Source organism: Lindgomyces ingoldianus, assembly GCF_010093535.1.
Source record: "Lindgomyces ingoldianus strain ATCC 200398 unplaced genomic scaffold BDR25scaffold_24, whole genome shotgun sequence".
NCBI classification, from domain to species: domain Eukaryota; kingdom Fungi; phylum Ascomycota; class Dothideomycetes; order Pleosporales; family Lindgomycetaceae; genus Lindgomyces; species Lindgomyces ingoldianus.
Window position 1 is genome coordinate 312,687 of NW_022985185.1, and position 21,098 is coordinate 333,784.

The window sequence follows — 21,098 nt, forward strand, 5'->3', positions numbered from 1 at the left end:
TGTTGAGATGGAAGTCGAAAATTGATTTATGCCAAGCCGCTGTGATCCGTTCCCGTTACGTGCACCGCGTTCAGGGTGGTCTTCACCAGCCATTAAGAGTATTCTCGCTCTTGACTTATATCTTGCACCGTGTCCACCATAGGTTCACTGCTAACTTTACACCTTCCTCCATTGTCTACGTTGTCTCGCCTCCAATATCCGTCAGCAACGGAGAGACTCTACATCGGCATTTAGTAACCCTAGGGCTTGGCATCATATACGCTCTTCGGCCTCTATACCTCTACCTCTGACCCCTAAGGTTTACTATCACTGTATGTATTTGCACTCCTATCCTGAATTCCCTCTCTGTGACTTGTGCTCCCTTCTCGATACCTCTCACATTTGCCCACCAAAATATATTAGGAGTAGAAGGATAACATCAAAAAATATGAAAGAGGTGTCTCTTTACCTCGCCACGTTGCTTCGGTATCAGCTTAAGGGAACCTCTCGTCCAACAGCATAGACATTCGTCCCTTCGAAGAATTTGTATGCGTCTGAGCCCCTCCCACCATCCGAAAGCGTCTGTTGTTCCTCCAATTCTAGCATTTGTGTAATGTCCATTTTAGTATGTCGCCAAATGCAATAAGCAATTCCTTTCAATGCCAGTGCTGTTATAGCGTCGGTATCAAGCCTCCATCCATCTAATAGTAAAAAGCAGGAAGGTGGCAGCTCTTAATCCATGCACCCGCTTCTAGCACAAAGTATCAACCCAGTATTTTGCAACACAAGGCAAGTCTTCATCCCAGGTCAAAGGAGAACCAGACCTTCTTGCAACAAGATTCAATAATTGTATGCAAGCTGACCAGGATCCCCAGGCTCAGTAAACACTCCAGTCATCTCCAAATTGTCTTAAGAGCCCTTTGTTGGGATTAGAGCATGTATTTCGCCATCAGGGCTGAATTTCATCGGGTTCAAGGCCGACGTAGCGATTGGGGAGCTGTCCCAGACTGTGTCATATTGCCTCGACCCATGCTCGATATGACCAGGGGCAGCATGAACCTGCCGGAGAAGTTCTGCTCTAGTTGATGGGGATATCAAAGCCCCAATATATATGCATAGCCCTTCTTTTGCAACAGCTATGCGGTAATTGAAGGACATTTACTGCTCAGACTTCTCAAGGTCGTATCCCGTGAAAAGACACAGGATATTCGACATTATTATGCCAATGGCTTTGGTGGGCGTAACTTCCGTTGACAAGGGATTGCGAAGCCAAAGACTATCGTATATTTAGTGTGAATATCCCTTAGGTCGATTACCGTGCAGTGATCGTTGGTCCTTTTAGTACAAAATCTCTAAACCCCTCTGAGTCGGTCGCAAATCGAATTATACGCCTCAACCTACACATGCAAAAGTAGTCGCAAGTTCAAACAAGGTAGTGGCAAGGGCGTATTAGGCGATTTATAGGATTACAACGCTTCTCATCATAGAATGCAGATAGTCACTCTAACAGCCGCACAACTTCATGTCTAAAGGAGAATCAAATGAATGAACAAGCGTTAAGTCGTTAGACTTTAGTCAATTAAGGGATTAAAAAGTCGATTTCGTTATCTTAGGAAGGCCCCTCGAGCCCTGCTTGACTTCTAATTGTGGAGCATCAACTGATTTTGTGCTGCACGAGACTAGTGGGACATAAAATATATAAGAACTGGACAAAACCCTCCTTCTAACTATGAAACAAGAAGTAACATACATTCACCAATTTCCTGCGGTACAGTAAATACTCCTGCAACAAAGCCAGTTCCATCTTCGAGCCAAATCTCTTTGTGGTCAAAGGGCTGCTCGCAAGTCACGGTGCACCAGATTCAGGGTTACTATCCGCATCCTATTCTCATCTAGGTATTTGCCGTTATCATCAGGCTATGCCGCTCACATGCCTTGTAAGCTTCTATGTCTTCCTCAACCACAGTCCGAGAATTTAGTATGTCACATCCCAATATAGTGTTGGACTTATGATGGCCTTTAATTACTAGTATAGTCTGAGTGGCGGTGGGATAACATCATCATTCGTTCTGAGAATTATTCAGCTTGCTCACTAGGGATAGTTTTATCTCCATATTAGACTTCAGAAGATTTTGTTACGTTCTTAAGATGTAGCAGAATTAGAGACAATTCGAGCAAAATTTTAATATCTTGACTACAGCAAGACTTATATATCTAGGAATGTACTAAGAGTTTAGAATAGGTATAAAAGGCTGGGCATAAATTCTTAGAACATACTGTTACATTATTGATATATTTTCAGGTCTATTTTTCTGATTTTCTGCGTGTTCTGCGATTGTAAGATGACTGGTGAGCTGGCGGATGAGTGGTCTATTGGAACGCGTTAGCACGGTTGCTGAGTCAACTGGCTTGTCAGGGACATCCTCTCATGTGGCGTTCCATTTCAGGTGCATCCAAAACCCTTGCCACCATGTAACCTTTCCCAGTGTTGCTGCAGTAACAGAGGCACCTCGACGATATTGACAACCCATATCTGGCTGCAAGGTTCTGGAGTCTTAGCATTAATAATAATTGATCTCCCAGCTTCTATTGGATCGCTCGCCTGTTTTCAAGAAGACTAATACGGGTTTTGGCCCTTTCCTTGCACGCTTCTCTCGTTGTAGGGCAACATGCTGTAGCTACTATCCTTCTTCCGCATTTATAAATGTCGAGATTTCATAAAATTCAGAGCAGATAGATAGAACTTCTGCGTGAAAAAATCTTGGTCTCAGTCTTCGTCAAAATCTAACTGATGTTGATAAGCTATCGGGGATTTTTATGGTGAGGGAGGAGGTACCATGTGTGAGGGGACGAGATGCTATTCTGCTAGCGTTGCTGACGTCATGTTTCATATCGTGAATTTTTCTTCATTTGGATCACAATACCAAGGACTGTTTACCAGAAGCCAACAGGATCTAGGGAATGCATAAGAGCTTGGGTCCTCGAAATCAAGGCTACTAGTCTTTGAATTCATCCATTCTTGTTCTTTAGTTTTTCGATTTCATGCTATATCTCTGGCCGCTATGATCTCTGCTGCAGAAGTCGTATTCTTTCCGGTCAAGCCAAACACAGACCCCTCCGAATTACTGTCCGAAGCAACACAGATCATGTCTTGCCAAAAAGATTTTCGGGCAGCATACTATGGTCCTCTAGTTGAGGATGGGAAGATCCATTGTTTAGTCCTCGAATGGAAAGACAGAGCGGCAATAGAGGCTTGGACAAAGGTATATGATGCACAGAAGGCTAAGGAATTAGTTGAGAAAATTGTGAATATGGAAGCAGGACTAGAGCCTTTCATAAGTAAATCCCCATACCTACCAGAGGAAAAGGAGAGCTGATGGTTGAGAAAGATTTCACACAGTTCGCGCACGATATAACCAAAGCTATGACAGCAAACGTCACAGGATTCAGATTCTTCTCTCTTCCTGACGCCAGAGCTACCGAGGCTGTCGTACTCAAGGACATCATTGGGCCAACACCCAACATGAACGACCACTCCGGAATCACGGTCGGTGAGGCCAGTGGCGCCGCAGCGGGATTCGTCTGGGTGTCGAAGCCAGAGATGGCGGATATGGGAAGTACAATATGCTTCACAGAAACCTTCGGGTATGATAGTGTTGCCGATCATTGGAAATGGAGAGACACGCCAGAGCATGCTGAAGTGATTAAGGGGATAGAGGCTCTTGTAAGGGATATGGGGTTAAAAGCTGTGGATGTGTTGGGGAAGCGTAGGAGTATGTTTGAGGGAAGTGGAATCGTGCATGTCTCTTTCAAGAAGATTGCGTGAATATAGGAGGGGGTATTGAGACTTAGTGTTCATTCATGCTGATTAGATTTTCCGGTAATCTCATAGTGGTACACAACCATCAGTAGATCATCTCATAGGAAGTCCATCAAATCGCTGGATGGCCCTCTCACGACTCTACTGAGAGGCCTGATAGAAAGAGTTTCTAGAGCTCTTTCGCCATTTGATACTCACTATGGATTTCTGAATGGCTTTGGCGAGGGTGAGCCGGCGCTGTTTACTGGTCAGTGTCGCGCTCCTGTGGGTAGGGAAACTTCTTGATAATTGCCCCAGCATGTAAACATTTGGATCCTTACCGAATGCTAGGAATTGCAATCACGCACTTCGAACGCGACCACTTCCTGTATTCTTCATTAGAACATTGACAAGCACTCTCAAGAGTCAGTTACATTCACTAGATTAGACTGGAGACACAATTACGCCTTGAACTACAGAATGAGCAGTGCCTACATCTACTCCACTATTGTCTGAAATACGTCGGGGACTTGCCGGACAGGGTGAAGAAAGTCTATGCAGGCATCACTATCAATGAAAAACCTGAGCTGCCAAAATACCAACTCCCTAATGATCCAATCAGCTTCTTCGAAGCAACCGCTGTTTTCATCATGCAGAAAGCACTTACCCAACAAGATAGAAGCCCATGGTACGGGAGCCAATGGAATACAAAGGGATGCCAATGTAAGCGTACAATCTGGGTCGCTTCGGAGACCTAGACCATTTTACTTAAGCTGCAATTGCCCACACAGAGGAGGCGCTTGCCCTACTGGAGCCAGAAGCCGATATAAGCATGGCACTAGTAGAACTAGAATATTTTATCTCTACCATCTGTCCGAATTTACAAAAGAAAAGACTTGTTGTCAGTGCTGTCATGGATGTCAACGAAATGTATCAAAACTGCGCTTTAAAGCTTACAAGTGCAGTTTCGACTCTGACTTCGAGAGCTCCCATTCTCCGAGCCTAACGGTTGGAAAAGAAATACTGATAGCAATAAAAAGTCGACCATAGCCCCCGAAATTGCCTCACGAGCTATCCACGGTCTCCAAGAAGAGCTCCCCGTAGTCGAATCCGTCAACACCAGGTAACAAGAAACCCAAAGTCCTAGGCCCACGCTCCTTCTAGGCTACCCCAGAGTCAACAACCAGTGCTACCATATTCCCTTCCGCAAAAGAGAGCCTGAAGACGGGCCTCCATATTGAAATGCAGGGTATGCCATACCCTGTACTTCAAAGCTGTGGAACTAGACGCGCTGGATCACCGGATACGGGGCTCGGGAGATCAACTAAAGCAAAGTGTGGAGGTTTCGGTGTTTAGGATGATCACGACTACTTCCTTGTTACTATGAGTGGTTTTCCTTTCCCTTTCCCTTATCTAAGGTACAGCATGTTATCACAAACCATGGAGAATGACTGCCGCATTTTGTCACCTAACGTAGAATAAGATAGAACGGTAATTCAGGCCAGAATTCAACATCTTATCAGCGCTCGTATTTATTTTAGCAAGATGTCTGACAGATTAACTCAGCCCCAGTCATGTTCTACATTACATAAGAAGGTACTATAGGACAGAGTTTTTCCGTTCAGCTTCTGGCTAGACTTTTAGAGGACATCTATAGGATGCAAGTTTCTGTCTTAAACTACTTCTATTCAGATTAGGATTCTACATCCTATTTACATCCTTCCTGATCTTGTCTAGATGTTTAATATACTATTTCTACTCTAGTTATATTCCCCATTGGGAAAGAAGGTAAAGTAAGATAGACTTGATCCGTTAAATCGAGTGCTAGAATTATAAAGAGCGTTAAAGGATGCAGATTTATATTCTAAACCACCACAACGTCATGTTCCACGTTAGGCGACAAAATGAAATATTATCCCAATCAATCGAGCTAACCTGCTCCCAGCTTATTCATAACTCCGTCCTTCGGCACGAACCCCACCGGCATCCGCAACACCTCAGACAGCCGGGAAACTCTCTAGCAAATCGCACTCCCCGTTGCCACGGGTATCTTAAGCACGCCTTCCCTGTTAGCCTATCAAGGATATAGCTTGCACGACACAGAGTTGAAGGGTTTCCATAAATGGAGCTCTCTGAGAATTCCGCTGGCTGGGCCAGCCATACCAACGACTGCAACCTCCATTGCAAGTTCCGCGACCGGCCAGGGAAGCGCTCAAGCTTTCTTGACGAGTTGTGGGGACAGGGTGAGCGATAGATTTAAGGATCAAGGGAGGGTTGCTGGTGCTGGGCTGCGTAATATGCGGATCTGAAAAATACAGAATTATTCATTTACGTTGGGAACGGGTTTATAATGATTTACAGAGATTCTTTTATTTTTAAGAGGGGAGTTGCAGATCTCTCTTTCCGTTATTTCTCCCCAACTTAGCTTAAGATCCTGTTATCTTGCTACTAAAATCCTGATAATTGTTTCTGAATTGAAGTTAACAACAAATCAGATCCTGGGCACAGGGTGATTTGCAATAAGTTTGAAATCCTGATATCAATCACATATTCTCCACAACGTATACTGCCATTCATCATACGACCGGTAGCCCTCGGCGTTCCAACTCGAGTAAGTAGCCAACTCTAGAGCCTAAGTACAACCACTAAAACAATCCCATCCTACCCCATTGCAGACACACCAGAGGTATCTCGGCCCTGGAAGAAGATGAACCTAATTAAGACTCCATAAAATATATGCCTCCTGATATCTCTAAGGAGGATAACTTGAGTGAAAAACTCCACCAGCAAGCACCAGCCACAGAATCCTAATATAACTCCCTAGAACCCCATCAAGTCTCCCTCATCACCCACGCCCTTCATAATTCCTTAGCGCCAAAGCATAACAACTTTTACTATCCCCCTCCTGCAGCAATAGCCTTGAACAGTCCGCCCATGTAATTTCTCAATGTGAGGTTATGCGCCATAACGAACCACAGCTGTTCTTTCACAGGGGCAAACACTCTCGGAACCCAGCCCGTTGTACCTGCCTCTTTTTCTTCCTTCTCGATTTCCTCGGTCTCGCGCTGCGCGGCCACCCTCGCGGCGTCGCTGAGACGAGGCTTTTTTGCGCCAGTATTACGCCTCTGCTCGGGGTCTGCCTCACTGTATGTACGTTTATGTGAGGGCGAGGTAGGGATATTAAGAGGAGCCTTTGGTGGATCCAATTTTCCAAGTTGGCGCGCGAGATTACGGAGGACTAGGACCGAGGCAAGAGGGAGACCGGCGGCATCTGATTGTTCGTCTTGAGCGGTGTTGTAATAGCGGAAGTTGGGTGTTGTCGATGCTGGCGGCGCGCTCTTTTCACCATTTGAATACCCATTGCGGCTATCCACACTACTGGGATTGTATCCATTACTGCTGTTGCCATGATACCGACCCATTCCCAGGCCGCTAAGTCCGACCGGCATACCAAATTGAGGCTGAGGCTGGAAGTTTTCAGAGCGAACCTGGGCAGATGTTGAGAGTAGAGTGGCGCTTGAGGTGGTACGGTTGTGCTTGGCATGAAGAGAATGCATGGAACTGGTATCAGGGAGATGTGTCTTGATATGCTGGCCAACTTCATATGGGGAATCTGAGCCAGAGGGATTGAATCGTGTGCATCCCCCCCAATGGCAGAAATATTTGGTCGGCGTGGTGGGCCCAACAGCGTCACCATTTGTCATACTGATATCTGGTTTCTGCTCCAGAAGCCACTTGCCAGTCTCGTCGCGAGGCACTTGTAAATGTGAGGAGACAACATGCTCCCACATTGCTTTCGCACCAGAGGTATACTCGCCGCATTCGATCTTCGCAGTCGAGTGTTTGGTGTCGGAGAATCCGTTCAAAAGCCCAGGAGGATGCCAACAGCAGCGCATGTATTGTTTCTTCGTAGCAGGGTCAACCGGAGTCAGGCGTGGTCGAATGCCTCTAATGGTGTACTTGGGTTGCCCTCCAACAGTCAGGACCTGAGCAGACGCGCCTGCGAATGTTGTGGACACATTGGTGATGAAATCTTTTGCGGGCATGAGGGCCTTGAACGAGTGACCAGAAGTCATGATGTCCTGGAATGCCGCATTATAGGCAGACCATAGCGAAATCTGCGTTATTTCTCCAGTCGGATCCTCTTCAAAACACGTCCGAAGCCACTGCGCGCTGCGCTCCGGCTCCTCCATCGTCACGAGCTGTTCGACAATAGCAGAAGAGAGCTTCGGTGGGGTTTCAGCAAGTTGTGATGATTTCGATGACTTCGGATTACTTCGGCGTTCTTCGTACGCGATTGCGTTGTATTGTAGGAGCCGAACGAGTTGGTTGACAAGGGCTTCGACGTTGACTTCGTTGGCGAGGATTTCGACGTTATCTACGAAACCCGTGAATAGGTAGAGAAAATCAAGACACGCATTCCGAAGTTCCTCGTCCTCTACGAGCAGCCAGTCGCATATTGACCGCAGCACCTTGTGTGGTACATCGGTCAATTTGTTCGTCGCCTCGAGGTTCATGGCTATTCGCCCAAGGGCTCTCAATGAGGTGATGATCTTTCCTCGGTCTTCCGAATCCAACTGAGCTAGTAGAGAGTGATACAGCGGGTCCTGGGCATCGAGAGTCCAAAATTTGGTCAGCTGTTCTGCTATCTCAAGTGCATAGTGCTGCAGTTCGACTGCCGTCGCATGATTCGGTAAATTGAGAATAATGACCATAAGATCGCGAACTGAAGGGATCGTGGAGACGAAATAAGCGTTCTCGTGAAGCATAACCATGTTTCGGATGATAAGAGCGGCCTCATTTACCATGCCTAAAGATTGTGTAACATCTTCAGGCAATAGGTCGTCCTGAATGTCAAGAGTCCGAAGTGACTCTATCCGTTGAATCAGGTCTGGGGTTCCAGACAGGCCATTGAGAGCATAGGGTTTTTCCATGTCCTCTTCAACGTAGGCGATCTCCCACCTCACGTCATAGTATATAGAAGCAGATTCAATAACCTTTGCGATCAAAGCTTCGGCAAGCCCGGGAAATTGGTCGAACCGATACTTGTCCCCACGTTCATGAGAGATTTTGACGAGGTGATGGAGCGCATATGCTTCCTCTTCCGGTTCCTTCGAGCGGAGGGCGTGGAGAGCACGGATGTAGATGTTCGGTCCTGGAAAGCCAGTACCAGGTAGCATCATCCCCCGAACGGGTGCTATCCTGTTCTTCCTGTTCTTGATATATTTCAGACGCAGATTCCTGTAATGCTCTGGCTGATTTGCGGGGGTAGCGACGGGCTTCATGGTAGACGGAACAGCGGTCCGCGGCTCATAGTTCGCTATTGTCATTGCTGCACCGCTTGTCCCATATATGCCATTGACAGGCTGGGGAGAGTTCAAGTGGCCAGTGGCCTGGCGAGTCTGTCGCGTGGTGACTTCGGGCTGGAAAAGGACGCGTTGAGGAGGAGCGTGACGGAGAGCTGAGCAGGATTAGAAGTTGCGATCGTGGGAGGGGGTGTTGCACTTACCTCTTGTCACTCGTCCGCTACTTCCTGGCTCGTCAATGTCCATTTTGTCGTCTTTAGGAGTCTTCCTCGTAACACCGTCCTCGTCGGATTCTTCAGATTCGTCGTCGTCTTCCCCGTTCCTCAATCTCTCGGTCTCTCTGCTGGCGGGGCGGAAGAAGTTTTCGGCGGTTCGGCTCAGTAGGTCACCTCCCTTTGCAGAGACATCCTCGAGAATTTCCTTTGGTGGAGGGTCGCGTTTGTGTATATGCGTGATTTCGTATGCGCTACACTGCACGTTAGAAGCAGTTCTCTCAGGTAGCATGTGCACACAACAAAAAGTTGGAGCGTACGCAAGGTTCTTGTAGTATGCACTCTTCACGAGGAATGCCTGCGTGGTCAGATTGGCGCTCCCAGGGAGGAATTCGCCAGCCAGCCTCCTCCAGGCGAGCTTGTTGCCTTTAGTATCCGAGACCTTGTCGTATCCGCCCTCGCCCACGACGCGTTTGTACAGACGCAGGAGGTCGATATGCCGGTGCCCGACTTTGGGCTCTCGGTCCAAGATTGTCCTGCGAATCGCGGTCAGCGTCTCCCATGGCTGCAGCAGCGCGCAAACGGAGCTGATACCCTCGCTTTTCGTGGTATTGCGCAAGTTTGTCCATGAATTCCTCATATTCAGAGGTGCGCTCGATGGAAGCGTCTCGCGGCGGTTTGTTCGGCGCCATGGTGGGTTTTGGCTCACCTACGAGTGGGCGCAGACAGAAGTGTGAGCGCGGGTGTTACCGAGACAAGCGCATTCGGGGTTGAGGGTGAATGGGTGAATGGCGCGGTCGTGACTACCTGCAAAGTTGCTGGCCGTGATGGTGAACTTCCTGGACGAGCCTCCAGCACAGTCGCGAGTTGCAGGCTGAGCCGCACGCACGGGCCGGTGGATCACGTGACTACACTTCAACACTTCTAGGTTCGTCCCTTTCCTCTTTCCTCTTTCACTTCACCCCTCAACGCTCACCTTCTCAGAGGGCTTGATCATTCACTCTCATCGCGGAGTGGACCTTGGTATCGTACTAACGTTTGCAACGCACTAACCTGTTCCTCCCCAGCAGCACCATTATGCAGACGTCTGCTGAGTTTGTCACCCTTCCGCTCGCTAAATTCTCAGTGGCCGACGATGCCGGTGCTACAGCGGATAAGTTCAACTGGAGACACGCTTCCCAAGACCTTGTCGTAGTCTTTGATACTTTCAGGGGGGTTGAGGCCGGATCCGGTCCTCTTCTACAGACGATGAAAGTACATCAAGGCACACGGGTCTTGGTAAGAGCTCCTCCACCATCTCTTCTATTGTGAACCTTGGAACATGGCTTATATCGTTTATGAATTTCTAACAAGCAATTGCAGGAATCGGTTGATATCCAGAGGAAAGTCAACGAATCACTTGAAATCATTGAAACTATGCGCCGCTTGAATGTTGAAGTCAGAAATGAACAGCTACCCATCTCAGCACTTGTTCGCAGTCCCTTATTTGCTGTGCGCTATAACCTGCCCAACGGAAAGGCAAGTACACTCTTTAACACCCAATGGCTGGCGCTCACATTCTTCGAGATCCGACGAATGCAGCTCAAGTTCGCCTCTGGCCACGACTTCGACACAGCGATCAACCATGTTCGTAAGCTGGGGCTTCGCATTAGCTCGAGTTCATCTCCCCAACCCTCATCCATATCTGCTCCCCCTGGTCCCAGTACCGTAGTCAATCCCTCGGCACCTCCAGAGATCCCCAGTCCATCGCGGATACCAGTGACGGGCCAGTATCAAACTACGATTTCGACACCACCCTCTTCCTCAGGCCATCAAGTTCAGCGGGCGTCCACTTTACCTACCCAAGCCCACCCCTATGTCCTACAAAACCGAGACAGAGATCGTCCAGCATCCGCCTACTCGGCTCCAGGAAATCGAGAGAGCACCTTTCCTCTCCTCCCAAAACTGGCCCCGCCCGATCCACTCGTGCCTCCTGAATACTTTCTCAGGCCAGCTACCTCATCATCAGACCTTATTACACCATCATCAAGCAGGATGCTGAGAGGGGAACATTTCCTTCACTCCCTATCTTCATCACCAAGACCTAGCCCGTCATCAAGCAGCATCGTGGGCGAAGCGCGCGAGCGTTTCTCGGGCCTTGCTCCAATACAAGAGGACGAAGCCTTGTCGCCGTCCCGACCTGGAACTACCCTCCTGTTTTCTCATCATGACACGAATAAGACGGATCTGTCATGCAGACGAGAGCTTCCTTTGGAGCAATCGTCATCATCAAGGTTGCCTAGTAGCGATACAGCGCAGTCTGCCCATCGTCCAAGCACAGCAATGGAACCTCCAGAATTACCACTCCCAGCCCGTACGATCCCTAGGGCCTTGAATGCAGCAAGCAGATCATCAAGTCGAGCAATGGATCTACCTCCTCTCCCCCAGCCAACATTTATTGAGGACACAAACAAATTAGCAAAAGTCCAGCGAACGCCGCTCAACGCATCATTTGACAACGACGTACGACCGCTCAGCCCTACATCTCAAAACGCTCGTCAAATTCCATCCACGGCATCCTCTCCATTATGCTCGTCCAGCTCAGACACTGCACGTCAAAAGCGCGTCATTTCGCAAATGTCAGAAACGACAGCTAGTCATGCCGATAACCTTGCGGCGTACGCGTCGCAGTCACAGGAAGAGCGTATTGCCGCCTTGAACGACTTTATGATGAATCAGCTTGACGATGACAACTTCGTGACCCTGGTAGAAGATGTCTCCATATGTTGGGCACGAATTGCATTGGGTCTGGAATGAGCAGGTGGCTGACGATCAAGACTATATCAGAGTACAATGGTCATGACTATGGTCTATTGAACGATTTCTGGGGGAGAAAGGTTCTTTGCCATTTACTTGTTCCTTGCCCTTTTTTTTCTTGTTATCTCGCATGCGCTTCTCTAAAGCCTGCAATTTGATATAGATTCTGTTTCTTCAGAGAAGAGCGCCTGGTTCGGTTGATTGAAATAGAATCGGTATATCTGGAAGATGTCACGAATTGACCGCATTGTATTGATTCTCCTTCGAAGAAGCGTCATTTTAAACACAGAAAGATATGATGATATCGTCCAAAGCTCTACAGCGTGCAGATTTCTACACTAAATGTACACACCGAAGGGGATTACAAATGCATATGATTCTTAGACTCTCAGCCGTTTGACCACTCATATCCTGTCCAGTCTCACCGTTGCTCAAGTCCAGGCAAGAGACTCTACGCAGACTTGAATGATCATTTAAACATCGGGGCATCTGATTTCTCGTTTAGAGCTTGAGCTCTTGTGGCAGGCTTAGTACAGGGCAGTAAATCTTCTCGATGGCCTTTTGGATACTCTGTAGTAAAGGGAAATTCTAGGTTTTGTGGTATGCCAGGTTAGTGAGCTGGAAGCGTATACTATCTCTTATCACCCAACGTAGAACGTGGCAGGCGTACTTTAAAGACAGAAATCTGTACTCCCTCAACCCTCCCCGTAATTTCACCAAGAGGTTTAACAGATAGCAGAATCTACCTTACCATGCTCCCATGGTGTTCAATAGAACGTAACTGTTACTGTCAGTAGTATTTTTGAGGTGTTACTTGAGGCAATAGGGTTTTGTTCTTACCGAAAGAGTGAATTAAAAAGTCCTTACAGGCAGTAACAGTTACTGCTAAGTTAATTAATAGTGAAGTTACTGTTTAGTGCAGTTACTGCAGTAACTAGTGTTTCTAGAGGCTCTTAACACAATCTTGCTAATATAGTCGCAGAGATTCTTTAACTCTAAGATTGTAAAAAGCAATAGCTGCAATTAAGCTCTTTACATAATATTTAAGAGCTCCTAGAGGCAGCCCTTAACTTCTTAAGGCAACAAAAGCTTGCAAAGTGTTAAACTAGTGCTACAAGCTTTAAGTGCTACGTAGAGTTTAGCATACTTATAGTAATAATAGAAGTGATATTAGAAGCAAGAAGTAGGTAAATTAAGGGGCTACTTCTCTGTACTAACAATAGATAGGATAGTTAAAAAAGTACAAAATCTAGTATATTAGTGCGCAAAAACGTCCTCTGTAAACGCGTTAACAAAACACTAAGAAATTAATTAGTATAGGCAGTTACTGCAGTAACTATAACCTCATTAACTGTACAGTAACAGAAGACAATTCACTTTCGTTCTAACAGCCAAGATTGTTACTATTAGTAACAGTAGGAACAGTACTACGTTCTATTAAACACCATGCATGCTCCATGCTAGATGAGAAGTGCAAATAAAACTCGACCTCAATAAAAGTACTCAAATGGAGTTCCAAGGCCCTAAGAGTGAACGATTAAAGGGTTTAGCATTGTTCAGCAACTTTTGAATTTCATCAAAACTCCGCGGAAATAGAGATACGTTTGAGATTTTTACGGGCGAGACGTGCAATCACTAGGGGAATGAAATGACTCATTGGAAGTAGGATATGTACGTGCGTGAAGTCCCTTTATTGAATGCTTTCTTGGATTTGAGGGGAGGATGGAAAGCTCTACATCTAATTGGCCTGCTTCTAAGATCAGGGCATTTGCGATATATGGATAACCCTGTCGTTTTAATTCTGGCGATTGTGGTGTCAATCAGTCACACACGAAGCCGTACCTCATTCTTTCACACATAGTCTTCAGAGGAAACCACAAAGTAGCTCGAGGCACTTTTTACAGTACATACCAACCCCTCTCAGAATCTCCCTCGTCAACACCACTCGCTCTCCATCGGTACAACCTCCCTCCGCAACACCCGTCCTTCATTCCCGACCCGACGATATCCGAGCAAGTCCACCACACTCCCCCCAACCCCAAAAATCTAGATCTCAAATCAATGCCGCCAGCCAAGCCTCTTTCGATGGGCGATGGGTCTCGCAGCCGCGTGTAAGGCGTGTATGCATCTGCGTGTGCGGAAGTACGCACCCCGCAATCTGCAACTGCAAGGCTGCTGCAACGAGCATCAGGGAAGAAAGTCCAGCCCAGAGATTTCGACGTGCGCTATCTCATCTCGGCATTGTTAAATTCAACGTCAAGGGCTGATGTTTGGTGGACCAGGGGTGAGGAAGGTCTGGTTGGATAGGGTTGCTAGAAAGGGTAACCCTGGTTTCTTTTTTGGCGGGGAGGAACGGGAGCTAAGAGGGCTGGCAGGCGGGGACACTGCAGTGCAGTACGGCGCTGTGGAGGCCTGCGGATGTGGGTGGATGTACAGGTGGATCTCGGCGTATGTTGTCTTCGTTCGTTGTGGAGATGATGGCGTTTGTTTCAGCCTCGGGTACAAACAACACACACCTAACCCGGGAGAACCACATTGCACTGCACTGCACTGCAGGTGTTGGAACCAAATTACTGGTTCGAGAGTCTAAAAATCCTCAGCCATTGACGATTGATCGACGGCCAGATAATGTCTTCGGGCGTCTCCGGGTCAGCAGTTGACGTTGGCATCGGAGTGCCGCGACAGTGGATAGCGACATCATTCGACAGGAAAGTCATAATCTTCTAGCCGCAAGAAGTGAGGATATCACTGAGAAAGGATTTGGAGGCGCATTGGATCAGCTCGGGGCGGAGAAGCTGGAATTGTGCGGTTGTGTTTGCCGACTGTGCAGCTGGTTTTGGCATTGTTGAGGTGCTTTTGTGGTGGAGTGATCGTTTTTTACGTCTCAGGATGGCTGCACCTTTTGGCGAGATCATTGACAGGTTGATAGTGGGATTAGTTGCAGATGAAAATTTTGTAATAAGAGAGAAGCGAGGAGAACGATTGGGAACGGGAAAGGAAGTCAGAATCGGGAACAGTATGCAAATGTTTAGAGATGCAACCTGATATCAGGTCGAAGGATGTGCTAGGAGGAAGTGTTCGGGAGGAAGACTCGCCCTAACGGGGCTATATCGATATTTCCTGCACTCGGCGTATCAACTGCGAGCATAGTAATGCTCTTGCAGAGACTTACTTGTCTGGTTTCCTAGGTCACTGGCCGAAGAAGCAGCACTGAAGATGGAGAGTATGATGCCAATCAGAACTGCCGGTCCCCTTGAAACCGAATCCGACTTTCTCGCGAACTCGATTCTTCGAGCTTCCGGAGGAGGCTGATTGAGCCGCCTACCGGGGACTGCCTTGACTAAAAAAGACTTCAAAAGTTGTCAAGCAGGGGGTTCTGTGGGGTACATACGCCCACGGAGATCAGTGGGCCAGAATCAACTTCAAGCTTCAGATTTTAGGTAACCTGACAACTTTCACTTGCACGAAAGCGAGCCTTCGGCCGTCAGCCGAAATCCAGGTCCTAGTTCGCCTTTCTCATGACAAAGGATGGTTGGCTGGAGGTCGGAATAAGCAAAATGTGTTGGCGCGGGATTTCTCGGAAAGCCCTTTGGAGACAAGTCAGACCCCTGATCCGATCGTGTAGGGCTGGAAAGTGTCGCGGGAGGGAAGGACGGGCCCTTGCCGCAATGTTTTGTACGTATGCCTTGGAGCTGTGGGGTTAACACTGGGGTGCATCAGGTGGCCACAAGTTCTCTAATTGATGTAGCAAAAAGTTTCAGACATTGGTGGTGCATGTTGAGGGCGGGCTTGGCGTGGCCCTCGGATGGTGAAGTGAGGCAATCGGTCGGCTGAAGGCAACCTGGAGATTGGGAAGACCAAAGTCGAGACCTGAAAAGACGATGAAGCTTACGTATGTGACAACGTGGAATGATACCCCTATTTTGGGCTTGTTTGATGGTAATTACTGCCCTGAACCGTTGTTGTCTTGGTTGTCTTGGTAGAATGAGCATATCATCTCTGCAGTGGCTGATTGGCTACGAATTTGACACACGACACACCAACTTCGGCGTTGCACTCGTCTCGAGCATCCAGATCCTCTGTGCATCTATAGGAAGGTATAACAGGGATACGCCCGTAATTAAGAGACACAAGGTTTTCAAATTTGACTTCAAGTGTTCGCTGTTCCTGTCACCGCCAGACGCGTGGAAGGTTGAACAAGGCCGGTGAAGAGGGAGACCAAGCGACTTCCACTACTTTTCCGCATGGCCGCGGACCGACAGCGATTGGCCCAGCTGCTTATGACCCGCCACTCGCCTGTATTAAGTAAATTCCTTTGCTTCGTCCAGCGCCAGACGGGATGGAGTTCCACTTGAAGCGAGCTGCACTAAGCCTCAGCGGAGAACTAGAAGGAGGTTGTGTTTCTCAGATGAGAACACACTCCGAGCTACATGCCTGCAACCCCCAAGGCTTCTTTCTTCGACAATGTGCAAACGGCGATCAGACATGAGGAAAAATTCTCCGAGATCTGCCGACAATCACACAAATTTCGTCGAATGATGAAAAATCTGTATTTAGTTCGCTTTTGATTCGCTGGAATCGTGCAAAATGGGCGTTGATGATCTGCCAGTGAGGAAACGAGAAACGATGCAAGTACGAGTAAGGCATTTGGCGTTTCGCCAACTTGAAGCATTTCTATACCTGGGTTCGAAGGGATTGTATCTGAGGCTGCCAAGGTACCGCCAAGTTGAATACACAAACAGCTCGATGGACGCTATTGTTTCCAGTGGATCCAGCCCGTCACTAATGCTACCGTTGAAGACGCTGTCTGCTGTCTTGCGGCGGCTATTGAGCGCCAAATGCAGGGCGAAGCGTAAGCTCCCTAAACGTTGACGGAACCGGTTTTGACGCCGACGATGATTGTGGAGATGGAAACGGATGTGGAGGCAGGGTCCAGCAGTGGGTGGAATAATGGCCATGGTCGGGCAAAGGCAGTTATTCCCGATAAGCAAGCGCTGCTGGCGACACGAATTGCTCTTGTTCAAAGCCATGCGGCCAATTTGAGACGTCAATACAGGAGCAGTTTAGGCCTGTGGTGGTAGCCAACACATGCATCGTGTCGCCATCCCATCAATCCGTCCATCCATCCATCCCTCGCTTCGCGCAGCTGCGACTGGATACGCGCGACCGCTCTGGCCGCTGTAGCAGCGCTTGACCGATGATGGAGAAACAGACCGGTGTGTGCAGCACGTTGACGCTCGTGATGTCTGTGATCAATTTCCGTATTTCTGCAGGTCCTAGATGAGACATTTTCGCTATTGGAATCGCGGCGCAGTGCCTCAGCAGCTGTCCTATTTTGATGAAGCTCCAGGTTACCAGCTTCCGTACCAGGAGCAGTCCGTTTTGCAAAGGCACCTGGTTGGTCAGCGTTTACTTGCATCTTCCAGCAATGATGCGAGGCGAAGAAGAGGCTGTGTCTGTGCCGACCAGACGTAAGCAACTCGAATCAGTGCAATGCTCGCGGGCGATGGTCATGGGTTCCCTCTCGCTGGAGTCTTTGTCGGTGAGCTTGAATGATTCCTTGTGGACAGCTCAGCGGCTTGGCCACCCGCATCCAACCACCATCATCCATGGGAGTAGAAGTTCGTCGCTTCAAATGCGCATCTCGAGCCTTGCGTTTTCGCAAGAGGCGCCCGTTCGTCTATCGTGGCTGGACGTCGGCGTCCCCCGCCGCAAAAAGCATCGCGAGGTGGGAGCACACAAAGCTGTGGTGGAGGGGGTGCCGCACTGCCACTCGTTCTTCTCCATGGCGGATTTTTTACGATTCAGATTTAGGTTTGCCTGATAGCACGTCGGCCAGTCAATCAGCTTCTCCGAAATCTCTGCTGCAGCCAGCCTTGGGAGGGGGTGAGCGGATGGGGGACGGCTAGTGGGGGTTCATTCCCTGCAATGTGGACGTCACTCTGTCAGCAAGGGTTCGGGAGAGGAGTGCAGTGCCATGTCATACATGTGGTTGATGCACAATGAACTTCATCCTCAGGCACTGCAAAGGTTGTGAAGCGAACAGAATATTTTCCCATTCCTTGTAGAGACACGACAAAGCAATGCAACGCCAGTTCCCACTCTATAGTTTTCGGAGCAAACCCCCACATGCAAACCCACCCGCCTTTGACAAAGATAGTGTCGTGCCACACCAACACCACATCCCACTTGTATATACGGAGTGTGAATGCTCGCTTGCAAGCCCCATGGTGTACGCAAACAGAGATGGTGGAAATATCAAACAAGGCCTCGAACAGAGAACAAAATGAGTGTTCGGGCCGGGTCAGCGAATATACACAGGTGACCTGGGGTCTGAAGGAAGATTGAAAGGCTTTAAAAAAAAAAAAAAGTAAAGGGAATTGTAAAGAAGGGAAATCTTGAATAACGGTGGTATCCAGCAGCGTCATGAATCATGGCGTCGTGAAGGGACCAACAGCTTTGACGCGCAGGGTGACTGGAGGTAGCAAGATGAATAAGCTACAGCCAGGGTTGGAAGGTTCCGTCGAAGCTATTGAGTCCGCCAAAGGTGTTCGGCTCAAGCAGCCAGGGATCGTTAGGCATAATGTCGTCCATGGTGTTTGGCATGGAGATGGCAGAAAAAGCCGTAATCCCGTCGGCCTGGCCCGAGCCTGTCAACGTCGTTGGTGCATTAATTAAAGCCTTCGAACCTCGGACGTCGTCGATAGAGTTGGAGAATGCAAGTGAATTGGGCGTGAAGCCGATGTTCGACTTGAATGGTGACCCCTCATTGGCTTGATTGCTGTAATCGAGATCCAAAATCTGGGGCTCCACAGCACCCACAGACGGAACAGAGGTTGGGGCTGTTCGCACTTCGCTTGATATGGAGGTTGCTAACCGGTGTGCTGGGCTGTCTTCCCAAAAGAGCGAATCGCTCACCGCCGATGGCGGGTTTCTAAATTCCACGTCTCCAATAAATGCGGTTTCCCCGTTCTCCGATTGGGTTGACGAACCTGTCGTTAGGCCCGGCAAGCTATGCTTGTTCGACTCGCCACTATGCGAGATAGGTTGGGTCAGGCTGTCATTTAGCTTGTTAGGATCCAGCGGAAGGTCCCCAGCAGACCACACCGAATTGTTGGTGTTCAAACCCGCGGAAGGAATGTTCCATTCATTTTCGAGGCTGGGAAGGCAATCTTGGGAAGGCGAGGTTGAAAGGCTGCCGAATCCGAAGTTCCTGTTAAGAGTCGTGTTGGAGTTGGTCCATGGCCATTGCTGGGTGGATACTGATTCCTCCAACTGGCTCTCGGGCGAATTGCCATCCTGAGCAAATGCCGAGCCCTGGGCAGTGAACAGAGCATCGCCAATGCCATTTCCATCAAGCGTCCCTGTCAGAGGCGTGATTGGGCTTCCCATCTCACGCGGAGTAGACCCAAATATGGCGTGGAAATCGTTGTTCGTCACCGAGAGGGTGTCCGCAGAGCGCTGGGGCATACTTTCCGAGCGCCCAAACCCATTTCCTTGCGAGCATGCGGCAAACGCGGCGTGACCGTGAAGAGTGTGGGGCCGAGGGATCTTGTATGGGGCGCCAGAAACGTGGGCAGTGTTGTTGTTGCGGTGACACGGCTTGTGGTGACCGTTGGCAAACACAGTCAGCGTGCTTTCAGAGTGAGTAGAAGTGAGCTTGGGTTTCGTTCTCGCGCCGTGGAGAGAGTGTCTGCCAGTGTCTAGCTTCAGGTCGAAGATGTCACTCTTCAAGCCACAGATGCATTTGGCGCCAGAATGGCAGCAGCAAGCGTTCTCACCGACTGCAGCATGATTAGAGACACCGTCGACATCGACATCAGCTAGAATCTCACCCTTCGCGTCGCCTCTGTCTTTCAGCTTGCCCTTGTCCTTCTTCTCGCCACAGTCGCACTTGGCGTGGTGGGACTTGGACTTGCGCGCACCGCGACAGTGCTCGCATTGCTTGACAGGACGACCCTTGGGGTTGATGTGTTGCAGCTCGCGATCTGCAAGGGTAGGAATTAGCGCAAGGGTTCTGTTTGCGACTCAGACAAGGGGTGGTACCAGTATGCGTGCAACCGCTCACACGGTGACCTTTGATGCAGGACTGACACGCGAACTTCTCTCCATTGATGAGCGGCATGCTTGAGGACAAGGGAGGAGCCGATAACGGTGGGCGCACCTCGCTGGAGGGTGGCGGACAAGGGCAGCGGGGTGGGAGGTGAGGCTAAAAGGATAAAGCTGGAGCAAATGCAAAATATAGACGAGTGCGCAGATCACTGCAGGCGGGGGGGGAGGGGGGGAGGACGAAGGAGGAATAGCGAATATGGACAGTTGGGACTAGCAATGGCGGGACGCGCCGTGGGTATCGAAGGAATTGGGAGGAACGAACGCCGGGGGCAGGGTGGCAGCAGAGAACCGTTGAACGCCAGAAACGACACCGAGGATGGGGACCAAGAGCGGAGAGGGGAGTCGAGGGTCACAAGAGGGAGGAGAGGAGGCCGAGCCGTGCACCAGATGGCGCTGGCCGTAACGCGTGGGAACAGGAGCTCGTTGGGGAGGCCAAAACGGCAGACGGTGAAGCTGTGATGGGACGGAAGTGTGAGGTTTAAGAACGAGCGAGGGCAGAAGGCGGGACCAGCGAGCAAAAGAACCAAGGACTAGGAGCGCTGGGAGCGGAGCCCTGGCGGGGCCTTCGAGACAGGTTTGGGCCTAGCGCGGTATCGTCAGAGCTTGCGGCCGATTCGCGATGGGGCGCCGGTTCTTTTTCTTGCAAAGTTGCGAACGCTCTCTGGCGCTCTCTGCTGAGGTCAGGCAGGGAGCGTGGGATCCCATGGCTGCAGCTCCACCCAGCACCCCAGCACCCCAGCATCCACTGTGTCCCAGGCACACGCTCACCGCATGCCGACCGCCCGCCCGCTTCATTTGATTTGCGACCGTTGCCGTGCCCCCGTCGCTGATGACTTGCAGTCCCACCCGAGGGCCTCGCAACTTCTCGCGAGCTTCAGTGTTGCTTTTGCTCGT

General features: G+C 49.4%; 4 protein-coding genes across 4 annotated transcripts; 2 read left to right on the top strand and 2 right to left on the bottom strand.

The window, feature by feature from the left end:
- Window positions 1–3,041: 3,041 nt before the first annotated feature.
- On the top strand, window positions 3,042–4,784 carry BDR25DRAFT_315966 (uncharacterized protein; the record flags this gene model as incomplete). Its single annotated transcript, XM_033691562.1, has 5 exons — window positions 3,042–3,318; window positions 3,348–3,752; window positions 3,960–4,063; window positions 4,267–4,501; window positions 4,552–4,784. 5 exons carry the CDS (start codon window positions 3,042–3,044, stop codon window positions 4,782–4,784), a joined length of 1,254 nt encoding a protein of 417 aa, XP_033545324.1.
- A 1,561-nt stretch (window positions 4,785–6,345) lies between these two features.
- On the bottom strand, window positions 6,346–10,112 carry BDR25DRAFT_304921 (uncharacterized protein). The gene is made up of 4 exons (XM_033690314.1): window positions 9,891–10,112; window positions 9,617–9,832; window positions 9,288–9,550; window positions 6,346–9,239 (listed from the first exon to the last, which is right to left on the bottom strand). The coding sequence occupies exons 1-4, from the start codon at window positions 9,986–9,988 to the stop codon at window positions 6,673–6,675; spliced, it is 3,144 nt and encodes a 1,047-aa protein (XP_033545325.1). The 5' UTR covers window positions 9,989–10,112; the 3' UTR covers window positions 6,346–6,672.
- A 155-nt stretch (window positions 10,113–10,267) lies between these two features.
- BDR25DRAFT_304922 (uncharacterized protein) lies at window positions 10,268–12,110 on the top strand. The gene is made up of 2 exons (XM_033690315.1): window positions 10,268–10,814; window positions 10,863–12,110. Exons 1-2 carry the CDS (start codon window positions 10,713–10,715, stop codon window positions 12,090–12,092), a joined length of 1,332 nt encoding a protein of 443 aa, XP_033545326.1. The 5' UTR covers window positions 10,268–10,712; the 3' UTR covers window positions 12,093–12,110.
- A 6,017-nt stretch (window positions 12,111–18,127) lies between these two features.
- BDR25DRAFT_265181 (uncharacterized protein) lies at window positions 18,128–20,647 on the bottom strand. Its single transcript, XM_033686902.1, has 2 exons — window positions 20,139–20,647; window positions 18,128–20,080 (listed from the first exon to the last, which is right to left on the bottom strand). The coding sequence occupies exons 1-2, from the start codon at window positions 20,215–20,217 to the stop codon at window positions 18,591–18,593; spliced, it is 1,569 nt and encodes a 522-aa protein (XP_033545327.1). The 5' UTR covers window positions 20,218–20,647; the 3' UTR covers window positions 18,128–18,590.
- Window positions 20,648–21,098: the final 451 nt, after the last annotated feature.

What these genes read in the sequence shown, in the direction of transcription:
- BDR25DRAFT_304921 (XM_033690314.1), bottom strand. Translation starts at nt 9,988, where the DNA reads ATGGCGCCGAACAAACCGCCGCGAGACGCTTCCATCGAGCGCACCTCT. An exon ending in CAATACCACGAAAAGCGAGG is followed by an intron (nt 9,833 to 9,890) that starts GTATCAGCTCCG and finishes CGCGATTCGCAG; the next exon opens with GACAATCTTGGACCGAGAGC. An exon ending in GCATACTACAAGAACCTTGC is followed by an intron (nt 9,551 to 9,616) that starts GTACGCTCCAAC and finishes CGTGCAGTGTAG; the next exon opens with CGCATACGAAATCACGCATA.
- BDR25DRAFT_304922 (XM_033690315.1), top strand. Translation starts at nt 10,713, where the DNA reads ATGCGCCGCTTGAATGTTGAAGTCAGAAATGAACAGCTACCCATCTCA. An exon ending in ATAACCTGCCCAACGGAAAG is followed by an intron (nt 10,815 to 10,862) that starts GCAAGTACACTC and finishes ACATTCTTCGAG; the next exon opens with ATCCGACGAATGCAGCTCAA.
- BDR25DRAFT_265181 (XM_033686902.1), bottom strand. Translation starts at nt 20,217, where the DNA reads ATGCCGCTCATCAATGGAGAGAAGTTCGCGTGTCAGTCCTGCATCAAA. An exon ending in GAGCGGTTGCACGCATACTG is followed by an intron (nt 20,081 to 20,138) that starts GTACCACCCCTT and finishes CTACCCTTGCAG; the next exon opens with ATCGCGAGCTGCAACACATC.